General features: G+C 42.7%; 1 protein-coding gene and 1 pseudogene across 1 annotated transcript; both read right to left on the bottom strand.

Annotated features, from left to right (window-relative positions):
- Positions 1-1,175: 1,175 nt before the first annotated feature.
- On the bottom strand, positions 1,176-18,989 carry SARS1 (seryl-tRNA synthetase 1). The gene is made up of 11 exons (XM_019730525.3): positions 18,747-18,989; positions 12,174-12,244; positions 8,561-8,641; positions 7,445-7,603; positions 6,366-6,509; positions 5,224-5,379; positions 3,857-4,078; positions 3,148-3,277; positions 2,734-2,891; positions 1,936-2,065; positions 1,176-1,576 (listed from the first exon to the last, which is right to left on the bottom strand). The coding sequence occupies exons 1-11, from the start codon at positions 18,880-18,882 to the stop codon at positions 1,419-1,421; spliced, it is 1,545 nt and encodes a 514-aa protein (XP_019586084.2). The 5' UTR covers positions 18,883-18,989; the 3' UTR covers positions 1,176-1,418.
- Positions 8,886-8,986, bottom strand: LOC141568716 (U6 spliceosomal RNA; annotated as a pseudogene).
- Positions 18,990-18,995: the final 6 nt, after the last annotated feature.

Here is an 18,995-nt window from a genome sequence, read left to right as displayed (position 1 = left end):
GATCTTTTGCGTGAATGGGAGCAGCTTGCCTTTGTTGGCTCTGGCTTTGTTATCCCAGACCTGAGGGCAATGGGCTACAGTAGAGGTGGGCTGGCGGAGCCTGCCTGTGGCAAGAGCCACTGCAGTCACCCTTTCAGGTATCCCAGTTTTGACAGGGTTTCCGGCAAGATGGATAGGATCAGCCCTAAGTCCCCAGTGGAAAACCAAGCACATGGCCTCTTTCGTGGGTGCCAAGCTGCAGCAGTCACGGCGAAGTTGCTGCTTAGGGACTAAGGAAGCTGAGATGACATAAAGGCGTCTAACTGACAGGCCAGTTCAGAGTCCTGCTCATTCTCCCAAAGAAACGTAACATCAAGCACTGCTGAGGAGTTAGGACTGCTGGCTTCCACCTGGCCAGGTTGTCTCATCTCCCTCACCCACCTTGTACTCTGTCTTCCATATGATGGAAGAGGTATAATCATGTCCCCACCCTCCCTTCTGGGACTGTCACAAAGATAAAAGAGATCACCTACAGGAAGTATTTTAGGCTCCTAGGAGAGAAGCACTAAACTAACAAGAGGTATTATTAAAGTAAAGTGTTTGTAGATTGCAGATGAAAGGCAGCAGGTAAATCAAGAGCCTAAACATTACCCTCCCCAGAGAAAAAGGGTGAACTGGCTATTAGGGCAATAGTGTGAGCTCCAGAGAAAGGATTAAAACGTTCTTCCTCCCTCTCCTCTGTCCTGCTGGCCATCTCCATCCTTTGGAGTTGTACCGACAAGCTGCTATGCAGTTGGTCTCCCATTTTGAAATGAGTGGAAAGAGAGAAGTTCATGTTCTTGAATCTAGGGGCTCTTTTGGATTAAATATGGTTACCTCTCCCCCGAGGGTTCACAGCCTCCCTCTTTCCAAGGATCCCTTCCTGGGGAACAGAAGTGCTATGAAGCTTCTGTTTAGATCAACTCTGGTCTCTAAGCTAGTCTTACCTGCTTTTAAACAGAAGCAGATTTACAAAAGAGGATTCTGGCCCTTGTCCTGCAAGGTTTTCACTTTGCCCCTGAGTCTTTACTAAATCTACCTCTGCCTTCACCTACTGTCTCAAAGGCCGACTTGGTAAATGCAACAAGTCAGGAAAAGAGAATTTAGAAAGAAAAGAAAAAGTGAGTATGGTTCCAGGAAGAACTGCCAGAGATGGCTCAGCCCCAGGCTGAGGAAGAGTTGTAACCTTCCCCAGAGATGTTTTATTACATGGTTTCATCAGTTAGCAATGATTGGATCCTAGGCCCATGGGAAGAGACAGGAACGTTGTGTAGTGCAAAGCAGATGGTTCTCCTTTTAACAATGCAGTCAGATGGGGCGGGCGATGAGTGAGTGCTTAGCTCCCCTGCTTGTGGGCAGGCTCTGAGATCCCAGCTGACGGAACTGGGAGGAATGAATGTTTAGGAGTCGGTGACCTCCATGTTCCGCAGCTGGTTTTCCAGGGCGACGTCTCTCACTGCCCCTTTGTTTTTGCTGCCCTCATGTTGCTTCTTCTGCTTCTTTGATGGCTCCTGGTCTATGGGTGCTGGCTTCACAAAGGGAATCAGCTCTTGGAGACCTGGAAGGGAAGAGCCAACCAAGTAACCTATCGTTTCTCAGGAGTCAAAGCCCAAGGACTTCTGGGGTGAGTTTCACAAGATAATGATCTCTTTGAACAAAAGCGTACCCACAATGGGCACTGGTTTCATTCATTCTTTTCTTCCCCAGTCTGAATTTTAGCTGCATTTCAACAGAATATCATATCTGTACTGGCTACTTGCGCAGCTTTGCCTCTGCAATGCCCAGCACCAGAGGACAGGCAGAGTTTTGGAGACTGTGTCTCAACAAGCAAATCTGGTCCATTCTGAAAGGGGCCCGCTACTCAGAAGAGTGTGAAGACAGAGAACAGGAGGCAGATGGGCTGGGCCGGAGTCTTACCTGGTGGCATGAACTCCTTCAACTTCTCGGGCACAACGATGCCCTTCTCTGTCTGGTAGTTCTCCAGGATGGCACAGATGGTGCGAGTAGTGGCACACATTGTAGCGTTCAGCATATGGACAAATTCCACCTGCGAAGAGAGGGCCCCAGAGGGAGCAGTTAAACTCAGCCCTGAGCTAGTTTAATGGATGACTCCCCGACTGCAATTATCCAAATCAAAATTATGGGTTCTACCCATTATCAAGCTTTTTCTAAACTTATATGTATTGCCTGTCAGGTAACTCCAGGAAGATTCCTCATGTCTCCATGAGTCACAAGTGGCGGGTTCCAGCATTTTTGAGGAGAGTTGGGCCCTTTGAGGGAAAAAGAAGAAACTACTACAGGGGCCTCTCCTTTTAATCCCTTTCAAGACCCTAACTTGGAAAAGTAAGACCTGCAAATTGGGTCTGAAGAGATAAGCTTACAACCCAGACCTCCTTGGATGATAAGGGAAAACTTTGCCTCCGACTTGTTCGGTGTAAACAAAGGGGAATTATTCTTTATTTGGAGTTATAGAAAACAAAGCCCAACGAGAAAAGCTAGAATTGCCCTGTAGAATGGAGCTAGATTCAGGGTTCTATCTAAAAGGACTCAGTCCTGATCTAGTACAGGTCATTTTCAGATTCCCTTTTTGGTCTTGATTGAAAAGCTCAGCTTTTCCCATGATGCTGGGAAATAATGGATTCCGGGGGCTGAGAAATAAGATGGATCTACTCTGCACTGAAGGCCGTGCTGCCTGCCTCCCCAGGGGCCATCTACCTTGTCCATCATCTTCTTGGTTTGCCCGTATCGGATTCGGAGCCGGCGAGCCTGATAGTCCGTGCAGTTAGAACAGGAGACTAACTCACGGAAGGCTCCCGAGCCCGGAAACCAGGCCTCCAGGTCAAGCTTCTTACTGGCAGCATGATTCAAAGAACCTGTAAGGAAAAACCCCCAGAATTCATGAAGGAGGGATGGTATTTCAGAAGACTAACCTTTAGCAAACCTGAAGAATTCTTTAATTCATATCCTATCCCCAGAAGTGAAATCATGCCCAGATATTCTTATCACCAAACACTCCCAAGTGAGAAGAGTGTGATATTTTAATTAATGAGGGCAATTAATCGGACTGTGAGCTATTTCTTTGTGTGGTGAGGGTGGTATTTGTAGGATGCAGGAAAGGGAGGCCGATACCTGAGACAATATTCACAATGTGATAAGGGATCCCCAAAGACTGGTAGAATTCCTCTGCGGTAGTAATCATCTCTTCAAACATCTCCCACGACTTGTTGTCATGTGGTGACGAGTAGACAAACTGTTCAATCTGCAAAGAGGGACCCAAGGAGACAGTAACAATGGGACAAGGTGAATAAACTAAAGGACTGAAGTGGATGATATTCTTGCAATGAAGGCCTGTTCCTACACCACTGGGAATGAGGTGACGGTGGGGCCCCCAGCAAGGGGTTGGTGCACTGGACTGGGAATGCAACAAGAACAAATGCTTCTATAGATAGCTTACCACATTATGTGCCAGGTACTGTTCCAAGTGCTTTACGTCTATTAACTAGTTTAATCCTCACAATAGGCCTAATGAAGTAGGTACTATTACTATCCTCCTTTTACAGGGAGAAAACTGAGCACAGAGAGGTTAAGCAACTTGTTCAAGGTTACACAGCTGGTAAGTGGTGGAGCTGGCATTTGGGCTCAGGCAGCTTGGTTCCAGAGTCTGTGCTCATAGCCACTCCACATGTTCTCAGGCTCTTTCCTAGAAACACAGATGTAGGCAACAGGAGGAAAGACCAGGCCAGGGCGGGCCTGAGCAACACAGATCCTGTGTCTCCTCTAACCACGCTGGACAGAAAGGTAGAAGGGTCCTACGCTTCACCCCGACTCGTGTACTCACCTTCTCAAACTGATGGACTCGAAAGATGCCACGGGTGTCACGGCCATGGGAGCCCACCTCCTGGCGAAAACAGGTGGACAGGCCCGCGTACTTGATGGGCAAATCCTCTGGCCGCAGCCACTCATCTCGGTGGAGAGCAGCAATGGGCTGCTCTGAGGTGGCAATCAGGTATTTCTCATCATACGAGTTGTCATCAGACTTTTCACTGCCTTTGCCAATCACCTGAAGGAGGAGGGACCTTTATTAGTTAAAAGTGAGGGAGGAGGACCTTAGCTAGAGCAAAAAAACCAAAGAGAAGAGTGATGGGGCAGGGAGAATTTTCCTTAATCTCTGCCTGGAAGTGAGCAAGGGACGCTAAAGACAGGGGAGGGATTGGGTCAGTCCCAAATGGGGTCCGTACTAGATCAAAGAAAAGCAAACCAAAAAGAGATAAAATATTCTGATAATAGTTTTTACTTATTTCATACATGAAACATTTATAAATGACGTATAAGGGCCCATGATAGCAGGCGTACGATAAAACCTGAGCTAGCAGCAACATAAATCAATCCAGTCAACAAGGGCTTGTGAAGCATTTACTAAGTGTCAAGTCCTTTTTGCCAATGCTAGGCAGAAGGAGACACAGTCTCTGCTTTCTTGGTGCTTATGGGTTAGTCTACAGATTATAATCCTCAAAAAATCACTTTGGTGTTCAGTCGATTAGAAGCATCTTCTGAACCTTGACTTGAGCCCTCTGGCTCTGTGAGACGGTCCCTGGTTGAGAAGGAGCTACACACTGGAAGGACATGGTAAGACCAGCCACTTCGATGATTTCCTTTTGTCCCACCACTCAACAGATGTGCTTTTCTAAACTCATAATGTTAAAGTACGTTCATCTAGATACATCAGACCGATTGTCTCGGGGAAAGATCAAACAGCCTCTATGCCTGCTCTGTCCAATACGGCAGCCACTAACCATGTGTGGCTATTTGAATTAAAATTAGTAAAAAATCAATATTTTACTTTTTCAGTTGCATTAGCCACATTTTAAGTGAGCAATAGCCACAAATACAGAATATTTCCATCATCACAGGAAGTTCTCCCGGACAGCGCTGCTCTGTATCTTTGAAGTTAAACTTGCCTTTTTTTTTTTTTTTTTAACTTTTATTTATTTTAAGTGTGTTTTTCCAGGACCAATCAGCTGTAAGTCAAGCAGTTGTTTCAATCTAGTTGTGGAGGGCGCAGCTCACACTGGCCCATGTGGGGATCGAACCAGCAACCCTGGTGTTACAAACATCGCGCTCTAACCAACTGAGCTAACCGGCTGCCACTGAAGTTAAACTTCTTAACTTAGGAAGTCCTCTGCCCCAATGCCTCAGGCTACTCACCTTATAAAGTTCTTCATCAAACTGGCTGAGCTGTGCCACCTCCTGCATGACCTCCTTCCTCATGAAGAAGGGGGTATAAATGGGAGTGTAGCCCCGACTTCCCAAGGTGCGAAGGGCATACTGGATGAGTGCCTGTTCTAGGAACACCAGGACCCCCTAAAGAAGCAGAGAACACAGCGCTGTGTGATTGGGTTCTGTCACCAACATGTCCACCTGCTAGAGTTCACATTCAAAGGCAACTGGGGCCGTAGATATGACTACACAGGGGTACACAGGAGGCCAGCAAAGACCATGCACCCCAATACTACTTCAAGAGATTCTTCCTTAATACAAATGCCCAGCATATCATCCAGGAGCATTGAATTCTCTTTCAGATACCAAAGCAAGAGGAAAGGATTATTGGCTCCGGGTACACAGGGAAGTTTTCTTGTGCTAATTCTTACAACGCTGGATTCGTTTATATAATGTAGAGCTTACCTATATATGTGTATATGTGTACAGTTGATCCTTGAACAACGTGGAGGTTAGGGCTGCCAATCCCCCTCCCTCACAGTCAAAAATCCATGTGTAACTTTAGACTCCCCCAAAACTTAGCTACTTATAGCCTACTGTTGACTGGAAGCCTTACCAATAACATAAACACGATAAACAAATATTGCACATGTTATATGTATTATATACTATGTTCTTACAGTAAAGTAAGCTAGAGAAAAGAAAATGTTATTATGAAAATCATAAGAAAAAATTCACTTACAGAATTTATTGGAAACAAATCTGCGTGTAAGTGGACCCACGTGTTCAAGCCGTGTTGTTCAAGGGTCAACTGTGATTCCAAAATTATTTTACCATGGCCTTCTGAAAGCTTTCCCTGAATTCAGTTAATCCGGGTTGGCCTACTGTTCTCGTAGCACCCTGGGCCTGCTCACACCACAGCACGTATCACAGTGGGTTTTGACTCTGTTACTTGTCTCACTGTCCAGTTACACTGAGCTCCTTAGGCAGAGGCTGTTCTGATTTAGTTTGCAGTAGAAAGGCGAGTACAAATGGTAGATTTGATGTGTTGGCCTCTTTAAGTAGGTTATGTTTTCTGCACATTTAGTTCCTTATTTATAATCCCATCCCCACTGGTTCCCTACTCTTACCTTCAGGAAGTACCCTCGACTCCCAGCCACAATGGCCCCTTTTTCGCCTTCAAAACCATCAACCATCACCACCAGGTCCACGTGAGAGTACTTCTTTCTGACCGTACAATCACCCCAAATCCTCTCTACTTTGTTGTCTGCGTCCTAAGGAAACAAGACCAGGAGACAAAGATACATGACCTCTGAATTCTACAACCTCCATCTTTCTAAATCCTGTTCCAACAACTTTGAGCTTAGTGAAGCCATTGCTTAACTCGAACATGAGGTTTTGGTCACTGTGTACAGAGACTAGAGAGGGGAATTTGCTAGAGAATTTGTGCTCAATAGAGAAATAATCATTTATAAATTCCTAGAAGCGATTCTAGCCATGAAACTGAAATCACGATTTTGCAAAAGATCTGTTGCATTGCCTTTTTTACCCTTTTAAATGACTCCTTGAAAATCCTGCACAAGGACACCCCTCCCCTGGACAATCAGCATTGCCTGGGGTGCAGAGGAGAATGTAGATTTTTTTTTTTTTCCAGGCTCTTATTGGTCCCCGGCCACATGAGGGCGGGCTCAGGGCCTGACCTCCCTGAGTTTAACTTTCTGTTCACCAGGGAATGAATGAAAGAGGCACAGATGGGCCCAGCAATGGCTGGGGTGTCAGGGAACAAAGGCTGGGCTCTGAGCAGCTTTGTGCCGGGGAAGCTCCACTCAGCAGGAAACTTTTATCATGCAGATTTCCCTTCAACCTGCAGCTTCTCAGCAGGGTATGGGTGAGGGGTGAGGTTGATTTAGCAGATCCCTCCCACGAGACTCACTGCTACCAGGGGCAACAGTGAAGGACAGTAGCACGATTCAGAAGAGACTTCTATGCCCGAAGTCCCCTACCTGCTGTCTCTGCTACTTCCCAATCAGGCAAGGATCTGAATCTTTCAATTCTCAATTGGTGGACAGACTGAATGTACAAAGAGCCTGCTACTGACACAAGGCCTATTATACAGAAAGTGCCAGTGTTTTGCTCTCCTCCTCCCACCGTGCCCCTGCCTAACAGAGGAGGATGTAAGGCAGCTGCCTGCGGTGGCACTGACGCCTACCTCATCATTGCTGATGGGCACAGAAGGATGCAGAAGGTTCCCGATCTCTCGCAGGTTCTCAAACCGCTCTGCCTCCAGTTTTATCCGCTCCGCGTCACACTTCAGGATCGCTTCATCGATGAGGAGTCGGAGTTTTTTGATCTGTGACACTTTCAGGTTCTGTAGATGAACAGGTCAGGCCGCAGCCAGGCCACAGCGAGTCAAGGACTGAGTAGCAGCAATGTGATTCTGTTGCCCTAACCCTGTTGTGCTCTAATGAAAACCATTGTCATAGCATTTTAAAAATTGACAAGGAAGGCTTTCAAAGAACCGAGATTTATTTCACACAGGGATATATATGGTCTTGCCCTACAAATCCGTTGGCATTTTCTTTTGGGGTGCCCGAGGCAGAGGTGGATCGATTCTGGCCACTCTTCTTGTTCCTATATGTGTCAGGAGTTTTAATATGTAGCTCTTTTAAGAGCTCTTTCCCTTACCTTGCATTTTCTGATATTCCTGGTTAAATCAATTCAACATTCTGTTATGTACAACATTTAACAGTTCTCCAGGAAGATTACACATTTATTAGGAGCAAGAGACTTTGCCTTAAGCTAATTTTGTATTCCTTACTGCAGGTGTCACAAAATATACTGATTTCTTAGGGGGAGCCCTTACCAGGTAGGGCTGGACAGGAATAACTCCTTCAAACTAGCCCTTCAAGCACAGCAACTTTGCTTTTTTTGTGTTCAGGCTCTTGCTATGCTTTTGTACTGTGGGTTTTAAGAAAGGGTTCGGTGATTAAAACCTTGAAAATTACTGCTCTAGGTCCACTGTAGTGAATATGTACTGAATTACAGTATATTGAAAAGATTCCCTGACTTTGTGAAAATGGAGTAATATAAACCAAACATAGTTCGATTCCTGTTTTCTCTTCTTCCTACCCTTGCTCTTCCACTCCATGACTCCATCTCTGCTGTTTAATAGACACTCAAGTACAGAGTATATAATAAGAGCAGATGGGGACATGTCCCAAGATGCCACAACGTTGGGTGGAGCAGAGTATCAGCATTCGCTTATTTAGGAATAAGTTTAGATAAAAGAACAGAAATTCCAACCTAGAAAAGGACAATAACTTACAGCTAAAGTGTCTGTGGTGAGGTCATCAAGATTTAACACGTTCTTTGGAACAGACTCATCATCTCCCTCTGGCTCTTTCTTCTGCAAGAAAAAAATACAAACAAGCAGCACTACTGAGTAAAAAAAAAAAAAAATCCTCTGACATTTTATAAGTGCACACCCAATTAATAGCATGTAAACTAATCACAGAACTTTATTTTTTATTTATTTATCTTCTTATAGAGAAAAGTCACACTTTTGCTATCGAGTGCCTTACATTGTGCTTTGACTCACTGTTTCTTCTGAGCTAACCAGCAAAGGGTATGAGGAGACTGCAGCACCTGCACAAAATATGAAACGCTTCATGAATTTGTGTGTCATCCTTGCGCAAGGGCCAGGAGCAAGGTATCGTTCCAATTTTAGTGTATGTATTGCCAAAGGGAGCACTCACAGAACTTTCTACATAACTGTCTCTAAAAGACGTAACATGTGGGAGAAAAATTGCTAAACTGGAAGTGAGAAGTTTCAAGTCCCTGTTCTGCCACTTTCTAGCTTTTTGATCCCGGCCAGGTGGATTAACCAATCAGGGTCAGAGGGCTGACATCATCAGGCACGATATTAATCAATCAGGGTCAGAGGGCTGACATCATCAGGCACAGAAGAAGAATGTCTGTCTTGGACATAGAATAGTTATGGGCCCCAAGAATGTGTGAAATCGTTCATGAGCTGGGTGCTCAGGAGCCAGCACTGGGGCGGGGCAGACGCCTGGGTGTGAATTTCTGAATCCTTGGCTACCTGCTAAGAACAGTCCCAGTGCTGAAGGTAAAGGGGACAAAACGATGGGATGATGAAATATTAGGGAGACAAGGAACACAACATTTTGGAGGAAAAAAGTCACAAAATCTGGAACTAAGTTTAGAGCAGTCAATGCAAGTTGTACAGCAGAGGTGTACACAGGACTAGATATTTTCCCTCTCCAGTTTCTTGCCTCACCCTCCTTTATGACAATCTGCCAAGTCACTTCTAATCCTTGCCCAAAGCCATGGGGAGGATAACTTTATGAGTCAAATTCTTCCTAAATTAAGGAAAATTATCAAAGGCCATTATAACAAGCTATAGAAGATCTCAGCAAAACTCATAAAAATAAGTTGAGAAGATTTTGGATCTGCTTTGCAAATATAAATAAAATGATGTGTAGAAATCATGTTCCATGCCCTAAGGATTTTTTAAATCCAATCCAATAATAGTAGGCAATTTATACAACCTCATAACCCACTGCACAAAATTGAATCATGAGAAAGGACTAAATCTTCTGAGGGTAAAGCATAGAAATCCCTTAGGCTTATTATACATTCTCATACGTTGAAGTGAAAAGTCAAGATTGTAACCACAACCCAACTCATACCCTTCGGTGACTCAAACAAATCATCTTAAAAAGGTGGAAAAGTCTGAAAATATCAAAATGAGTCTTGATAAGAACAAGCAAAAACTTCTGAGGAAAAAAATGGCCTAAATCTCAATATTTCCTGTATGCTAACAAGATAGCTGAGGCTACCCCGCTATCCACTTATCCGTTAGGGCAGCAAATTCAAGTTCTAAGTTCAAGTTCTGGCTCTGTAAGTAACTCATAGCATGATTTTAGGCCATAATTGAATTTCCTAAGCTTATATCCTTAACCTTTAAATAAGGCTGATAATTGTACTACCTACACTCCATGCTTGCAGCAAAAATCAAACCCAAAATGATATATATATATATAGTTTTAAATACTTTCAAGTGCTATGCAAGTTAAAGCACTGTGAGTACCATTCCAATGGACCGCAAAGGAGAACACTCTTTATTGTTATTGCAAATGGAAACAAACACTCCCATCTTCTTGCTATGAAAAAACTCTTGGCTGGCACTACCTGTATGTGTGTTTCACAGAGCACACAGGCAGGCGCATACACGGCAGTTAACATAGTCACAGGACCTCTGGCATGCAAATGATTAAGCATCATGAGTCCCATAGGAAGAAAACAATGCGATTATTGATACCAGTTTCTATAGCCGTCACAAGCTGAAAGTGGAACAAAATGCTGTTAAAGAGAAGGACTCGGACTATCAGGAAGCATAAGGTGTTAGAATCCCAAGGAAATTTTTTGTTCTGCTCTTTACTGGTTCAGTTTCCACATTTTTAATTTTGGGGTTTAGTTTAGAGGTTTACAACTTAAAAATGAGACAGAGGGTAGGGTGAAATTAATATACTTTGTAAAAAGTGATTGAGAGGCAAAAAAGGGTATTTTGGAAGAAAGATTAGAAACATGTACTATTCTGGAAACCAAGGCAAGGCCCGGCTGAAACTTAACATTCTTCTTCTTTTTTTTTTTAAAGATTTTATTGGGGAAGGGCAATAGGACTTTTTCCAAGTCAAGTTGTTGTCCTTTCAATCTTAGTTGTGGAGGGCGCAGCTCAGCTCCAGGTCCAGGTCCAGTTTCCGTCGTTAGTTGCAGGGGGGGGCAGCCCACCATCCCTTCAGGAAGTCCAGGAGTCCAACCGGCAACTTTGTGGTTGAGAGCCCACTGGCCCACGTGGGAATCGAACCAGCAGCCTTCTGAGTTAGGAGCCCAGAGCTCCAACCGCCTGAGTCACTGGGCCGGCCCCAAAACGTAACATTCTTAAAGCATGGAAGGGTTTTGTGGACGAAGGTCGTGACTACTTGCCAGCCATTGTTCCTCCCAATTGCTGAGTAACTACAATGTTCTAGACATTGTGCCAGGTTCTCTACATTTAAAAAACTTAGTTCTCACAAGTTTATTCTATAGGTAAAAGTTATTATTGTCATTTCACAGACAAGAAAAATGAGACTCAGGAGTTAACTTGCCTCCAGTCACATAGCCAACAGTCCAGGATTTGGAGACCCTATGTATACTCTTTTCATTAAAGAGCACAACTGCCCTGGGACAAACGACCTGAAGTCTGCCATAAGAAATTGTTTGTGGCACTGTAGGTTGACCTTAAGAAATAATTGGAAAGGATTACTGGTGGAATTTATATTCTTATTACAAGAACAGAATAGACAATGAATGACAAGTGTGGCAAGAATCCGAATCTTGCTGCAGACTGAATGTTTGTGTCCCCCCAAATTCAAAGTTGAAACTAATCCCCAATGTGATGGTATCTGGAGGTAGGGTCTTTTAGAAGTGATTAGGTCATGAGGGTAACCTCATAAGAGACTCTAGAGAGCTCCCTCTCTCCTTCCGCCATGTGAGGAACCAGCAAGGAGACTGTCTATGAACCAGGAAAGAGCCCTCACCAGACACCAAATCTGCCTGTGCCTCGATCTTGGACTTCCCGCCTCTAGAACGGTGAGAAATAAGTTTCTGTTGTTTATAAGCCACTCAGTCTGTGGTATTCTGTTATAGTAGCAGACAAACAGACTAAGACATATCTGAAGACTGAAGACGGACTAACTGATGCTTTAAAGTATCTCTTACTTTCCTCCCCACGTCCTTCCTTTTTTTTAAAAATAATTCCCCCACTTTGGTAAGAAATTCGGTATCCATAGAATTAGACACTAAATTAGAAATTATATGAGTATTAACTAAGAATAAGACTGACTTCCTCTGCTCAAGCTTTCAAGGTCGCCACTTACCTTCATTTTCTCTCCAATTGTCTTGCTGCACAGGTTCTTCAGCTTGTTCAAGTTGTCTGCCCGAAATCTGCCTGAAGAATAAAGAATCCAAGAATATACCAAAGATATGCATATAGTTAAGATTCCTCTTTCTCCTAATCACGGCCTCTTAGGACTGATCTCAGCCAAGGCCAGAGTGCGAGACCTGCCTCATGAAGTTGTGAAACCTTGTAGCTTTAGAGTCCCAAATTTAGTTGGCATATATTGGTAACTACAATAGGGTTCTCCAGCGTTTGGTGACAAGGAAAAGGCCATTCTGAGACTAAAAATACTCAAGTAACTATAACGTGTTTTGTCATCTTAAAATTCATTTAAGAAACCATGTGGTACGCAGGAGAATCTAGAAAGAGGGCATTCATGTTTCTATTCCCAGGAACTTGGTTGCTACATCTCTATGCTAGAAACAGTAAGTGTTATTCTCTTTGCTTTGACATAATGCTCATCTGGCAACTTTCAAATTATAATAATTTAGTTTCTCATGATTTGGTTTCTTTTGGGAAGACAGTGTACTACTAAATCAACCTACATATATATTCTGGTCCAAATTAATATATTGGTATTGTGGTTCATTAGTCTAACTGATACGCAAAAATTGGACCTCTTAAATGGAAACTTTAGGAGCAATATAGTGAAAATCAGGCTTTTAACAGGTAAAATGATGACTAGAAATGAGACATAGCTACTCTCAAAGGCTTTGCCAAACTTTAACTAAACTAAATTTTAGCAGAAAATGATATATAACTACCTTCTCATTCACTTATTCACATTGATCACAGAGATGGAGAACAGATTCATGGTGGCCAGGGGTAGGTGGGGGAGGGGAAAGGGACTAGACTACAAAGGGACAGCAAGAGGGATCTCTGTGGTGGTGGAACAGTTCTTTATCTTGCGTGTGGCAGTAGTGACACAAATCTACATGTGATAAAATCACACACACACACATACACAGGTACATGAAAAACTGGTGATCTGAATAAGGTTTGTGAATTGTGAAATGTCAATTTCTTGGTTTTTATATTGTACAACTTATGTTAGATGTTATCACTGGGGGAAACTTGGTGAAGGGTACACAGGACCACTTAGTACTACTTTTTGTAATTTTCTCTAAATCTATAAATATTTTGAAATAAAAAGTTAAACATTTTTTACTTAGTCCCTTCTATTTCCAAGGCCCCGTGCTAAGGGTTGGGATTATAAAACACTGAACTAGGCACTGGGAAATAAAAGAAAATAAGATAATTTTAAAAATACATTCTAACAATAATTTTAAAAATATATTCTAACAATGCTGAATGTTTTAATCAATAAACATAGTATATTCCTTTATTATTTTCCTCTCAGCAATGTCTTGTAGTTTTCAGTACAGGGATCTTGAATGTCACTTTTAAAATATAGTTTTAGGTATCAGATTCTTTTTAAATGTTACTTATATATAGACACATCATTGATTCTGTATATTGTATACAGTGATCTTGCTAAATTTATTTAATTTTAATAGCTGAGATTCTACACAGACAATCAAAGTCATTTGTAAATAATGACAGTTTTACTTCTGTTCCAATCTTTTATTTCTTTTTCTTGCCTTACACATACTGTCTGGAACCTCCAGCACGATGTGGATTAGACGTGGTCTAGTAGACATCCTTGCCTTGTTCCCCAGCTCAGGGAGAGAGGTTCAGTATTTCATCATTAAGAATAATGTGGGAGAGGGGTGGGAGATGAGGGTAAGGGGGATCAAATATATGGTGATGGAAGGAGAACTGACTCTGGGTGGTGAACACACAATGGGATTTATAGATGATGTATTACAGAATTGTACACCTGAAATCTATGTAATTTTACTAACAATTGTCACCCCAATAAATTAAAAAAAGAATAATATTAGCCATGGGTTGTTTTTTTTTGATAAATACCACTAATCAAATTAAGAAAGTTTCTCTCTATTCCTAGTTTGCCACATTTTATCATAAGCAATTGGATTCCACATTTAAAAAAAAGAACTTTGATTCCTATCTCACATCATACACTAAAATCAATGTGAGATAAATCATCTATCTAAAAATGAAAGGTAAAGTAATAAAACTTGTAGGAAAAAAATGGAGACTATCTTCAGAACTTTGGATATGGAGATTTCCTAAAAAGAATACAAGAAGCACAAATTACAAAAGACCAATAAATTAGACTTCATTAAAATTAAGAACTCTACTCATTAAAAGACAAAGAGTGAAAAGGCAAGTCACAGATGGGAGACAAGATCTGCAATATATATACTACCAGACAAGGTCTTGTATGCAAAATAGATAAAGAATTCCTAAAAATCAATAAGAAAAAAACAACACTGGTCAACAGGATTGAACAGACCCTCTCAAAACAGGCTGTCCAAATGCTAACAAGTACATGAAAAAGTGTTCAATATCTTTAGTCATCAGGAAAATGTAAATAAAAACCACAATGAGAGACCACTAGCTCCCCACCAGAATGGCTAAAATTGAAAGGACTGCCAAAATGAAGGGAAAGAATGTACAGCAACTGAAACTCTTCTATTGCTGGTGGGAGTACCAACTGCTACAACCACTTTGGAAAACTCTCATAGCAACTAGTAAATCTAAGCATGTCCCTACCCTATGACCCAGCAATTCCACTCCTGGGCCTTATACTCTTAATACCGTTGTACTGGTAACAATCCAAAAGTCCATCAATACAATTGTTTGGTATATTTACATAATGGAGTACTATACAGCAATGAAAATGAACCAACCACTGCTACACATCAGAACACAGAATAATCTTACAGACATCACTTTGAGAGAAAGAAGACACATACAAAAGTACATACTATATAAGACCATTTATATGAAGTTCAAAATCAGGCAAAGGTAATTTATGGTGATAGTGTCACTGGGTTGTGCCACCACAGTATTAGTTAATCCTTATTAACTTTCGTGTCTGCTCTCATTCTCCAGTGCATCCCCGGATGAACCTGGCTGAATTCCTAAGGAAAGCGCAGAAATTCCGCAGCAAGCTGAGCCTTCCCGTAAAGACTAGATAAGAGACCCAAGGACACAGCTAAAAAACTGGTTTGCACAGAAGAATCCAAGATGGTGCCAAAACCCCTTCCCAAGTGACCTTTTGATGAATTTTCCTTCTTTGGAATGCTAAAAATCATGCCCAGGGCTGGAGACTTAACATTAAAATGAGACATGCTGTCTGGACAGCCATGTTCCAATTATGTATAGAAACTGCTCACACTCCCTGGCAATTCAGAGAATTTGCCACCGTTTTCTCGGAAATCTCTACTCCTGAACCTGCCCATTTCCCACCAATCCTTTAAGATTCTCCTCATTTCCCCATATGGGGAGGTGGTATCTTTAATGTAAGCTCATCCTTCTGCATTCTTTGATCAAAGAAATCAAGTTTCTGCTTTGCTTTACGAAATACAGTCTCTGTTATATTGGTGTGAGTGACACTGGGCAAAAGGACCTTATTTTGGGGTCCCTGACAGTAGAAGGCAGAATACTGTGATTTTTGGAGGTGAGAAGTGACGGTGAGGGGAGCCTGCTGGGGTGCTGCAAATGCCATAGATCTTCATCTGTGTGGCGGTTACATGGGCGTAGAGATTGGTAAAATTCAAACTGCACATTAAGATTTGTGCACTTCCCTGCATACATTACACCGCAATAAAAGCAAGTTTTAAAAAGCTGTCTATAAAAATAGTATAAATGCCACAACAGAGATATATAATACATGGAGAGCACTTAACACATGAAGTAGTGCTATCAGAGCAGAATTGGGTGGCAAGGAGGGCTGATGGGAGTGGGGCATCACCCAAGAAGAGGCAACAGTCACAGACATGTGACAGAGTTTAGGAGTAGCATAACAAACAGCGAGGGGCATATGTGGGAGAATGGCAGAAGATGAGGCTAGGAAGGAATGTGGGACTTTGTAAACTGGGTTCAGAAATTTGGATTTTTATGCTTTAAGACTCTACGGTCCAATCTGCAGTCACTAGTTACATGTGGCTACAGAGCATTTGAAACATGGCTGGCTTGAATTGAGATGTACTATAAGTGTAAAGTATACACTAGATTTCGAAGACTTATAAAAAAGAAAAAGAACGTAAAATATCTCAATAATTTTTTATATTGATTACATGTTGAAAATAATATATATTTTTTGATATATTGGGTTAAATAAAATATGTTACTAAAATTAACTTCATCTGTTCTTTTCGTTTTTTAAGTGGCTACAAGAAAACTTACAATTACACCTGTGGCTCACATTATGTTTCTATCAGACGGTACTGCTTTAAGGTATGAATGTCATTGCTAGACTTATGCCTGGAAGTAAAAGGATTAGATTTACATTCCAAATAGATCACATGTCCTGGGTGTGGCCCAGGACTGGGTGAGACTGAGGTGAAACTGAAAGCAGTTAAAAAGTTATTCCAATGCTGAGAGCCCGGCTGAAGACATCTGCAGTAAGGGTTAGCAGGAAGTAACTTCAATTTAAAGAGAACTCTCATTCAGAAAAGCACTTTTGGGGGGAAGACAGAATTCCTGTGGTTAGCAGCCGATTTTAAGATAGGTGGAAATCTAGTAGCTTTGAAGTAGTCGAGGCAAATGCTTTTCATGTGCCCAAGTGTGTCCTCATTACATTATTCTGAAATTAAAAAGAAGAAATCACAGTTCAAATCCTTGGAGTGAGATGAGGTGTGGTAAACTCTGTGGTGCTATGACTCCAAGTTTTATCAGATTCCTTTGAGAGCCCTAGTGGCAGCTTGGAGGTCTACAGGCAGACCAACTGGGTTACAAGTCCTTGTTGCAGCCAATGACAGAAGAACCCCAATCTCTGATCTGAGGTTCAGATACAGAAGAACCTTGATACAAGATCTGTCAATGTCCTACTTGAGCAGCCAGTAACTTGGGAAAAATCATTAACTCCCTCTGGCTGCAAAGAGAATATTACTAAGGGATATCAGGTAGAAAAGAGTATGTGTGTTGAAAATAAATTACACAAATTGCTTTTCATACAGACCATCAAAGTGCCCTGAACACAGAAGATATTCATGAATTCAACAAACCTTTGTCAAGCTCTTACCAAGGAGCAGATGCAGTGCTAGGCACTTGGAATATATGTATACATATGTATATGTATATCCTGTATGTTTATGTATGTCCTAGGTACTGGGACATACAGATGAATAAAACACAGCCAAGTCTCTGAAGTACTTATCCCCTCCATATATCCATTCATCAGGAAAAGGATAAAACTTCCTATAGATATGTACATTATACACATCTATATACACATTATACACATATATAATGTATACATGTACATTATACACATTCAAATACATTTAGTGCTGGACAATGGCTAGGCTGATACAAATATATGATACTTCTGATTCAGTAAAACAATATCCGGTCTAGTTTTTTCCTTCTGTTTAGTTGAATTCCATAGCAACTCAAAACTTCAAATTCAGGTGGTGGGATCTCAGTCACAAAGTACCACATTAGAGTGACCGAGACATACTGAAGCATCAGACAAACCGAGTTAAACAAACATTCTCTTGGTACTCAATACCCTTATACATTTAGGAAAATTAATTTTCCTAATGGAAACACACCCCACTCTCGGACAGCGATGGCCTTTGCAGTGTGCTGTCATAAACCTGGCTCTCAGCTGGTTGCCGACTTATTGCATCAGACAAAATTAACCACGTGTGCATCTAGCCAATCAGTGATCACTCCATTTAATACAGGCAGAGGGTTTTATGCTTTTATTTAGGTTCATTAAAGATGCCCGGGTCAGTTCCAGGTTTTAGTCCAACCCTGCCAATATCTTTTCCGGAAAACTTTCACAAATCACAGTTAAACAGCCTCAACAATTAAAAGCTTTTTCTTGCCTCGCCGCATCCCTCTCCCTATGTCTGACCTACCACTACAAAGACTTATCCGTTCTGAAAGCTAGAACCACAAATCAGGGGAATGGCTTTTCCAAAAGCTCCAGGACCCCTGCTTTTAGACGGGAGCAGCCTCCGAAGACCCCAAATACTTCCAATATGGGTGGAGTGAACCTATTACGCGGCAGATGTGACTCGGTCGCAGGCCTTTCATCCTATCAAAAATAGGTGACCACTTTGGCCTTGCCGAAGGTGAGAAAAGGACTGGAGGCGACCAAAGTACAGTGTTAGGAAAGGGGAAACCCCCCAAACCTCGCGCCCTGGCTTCCTTCTGGCTACCCTTGGGGCAGGAGGGCTTGACAGCTCTAGATGCGCATGCGTCATGCTCGTTGCCAGCCTGAGATCAGCCATCCGCACTGAGCACGCGTGGAAGGGAGCGTGTACCAACCCGGCAGAAGGAAAAGTGGGATGGTCTCGGTTGCCCGGGTACGTTTTGGGGGATAGAGAGAGCCTCGGAGCCACCGCGACGTGGGAGGGGGGTCTGACGAAGGGCGGAAGCTGTGGCCCGAGATCCGAGAGCCGAAGTTGGGGTTAGGATCGGGAGACACCCGGCGCCTCCCGGTACTTACATCTTCGCCACTCGCCGTCTGCCTTTACCAGCTGATCCACTAGTCTCGGGTCCTTGAAGCGCTTCTCCTGGGTCTCTCGGATGAGGGCTGGGTCCCCTCCTTTATCCACCCGAAACAAATCCAGATCCAGCACCATCTTCCCTCCTCCCGGGTCAACACTGAGGGAAATGAGGTTGGGACCGCGGCAGCCAAGCCTGTGACCGACGCCCTGCGCTGGCGCGCTGACCTGTCCCTCCCCGCGCAGGCGCG

This window comes from Rhinolophus sinicus, chromosome 7 (assembly GCF_057876585.1).
Source record: "Rhinolophus sinicus isolate RSI-liver-muscle chromosome 7, RSI-T2T, whole genome shotgun sequence".
In the NCBI taxonomy this organism is placed as follows: domain Eukaryota; kingdom Metazoa; phylum Chordata; class Mammalia; order Chiroptera; family Rhinolophidae; genus Rhinolophus; species Rhinolophus sinicus.
The sequence above is the reverse complement of the archived record's forward strand: the minus strand, read 5'-3'. Positions and strand labels throughout refer to the sequence as shown.

Bases quoted from the DNA above. Each gene is read 5' to 3' on its own strand.
- SARS1 (XM_019730525.3), bottom strand. From the start codon at position 18,882: ATGGTGCTGGATCTGGATTTGTTTCGGGTGGATAAAGGAGGGGACCCA. The intron at 12,245-18,746 runs GTAAGTACCGGG...TTTATTCTTCAG, and splicing joins AGACGGCGAGTGGCGAAGAT to GCAGATTTCGGGCAGACAAC. The intron at 3,278-3,856 runs GTGAGTACACGA...CCCTCTTTGCAG, and splicing joins GAGTCCATCAGTTTGAGAAG to ATTGAACAGTTTGTCTACTC.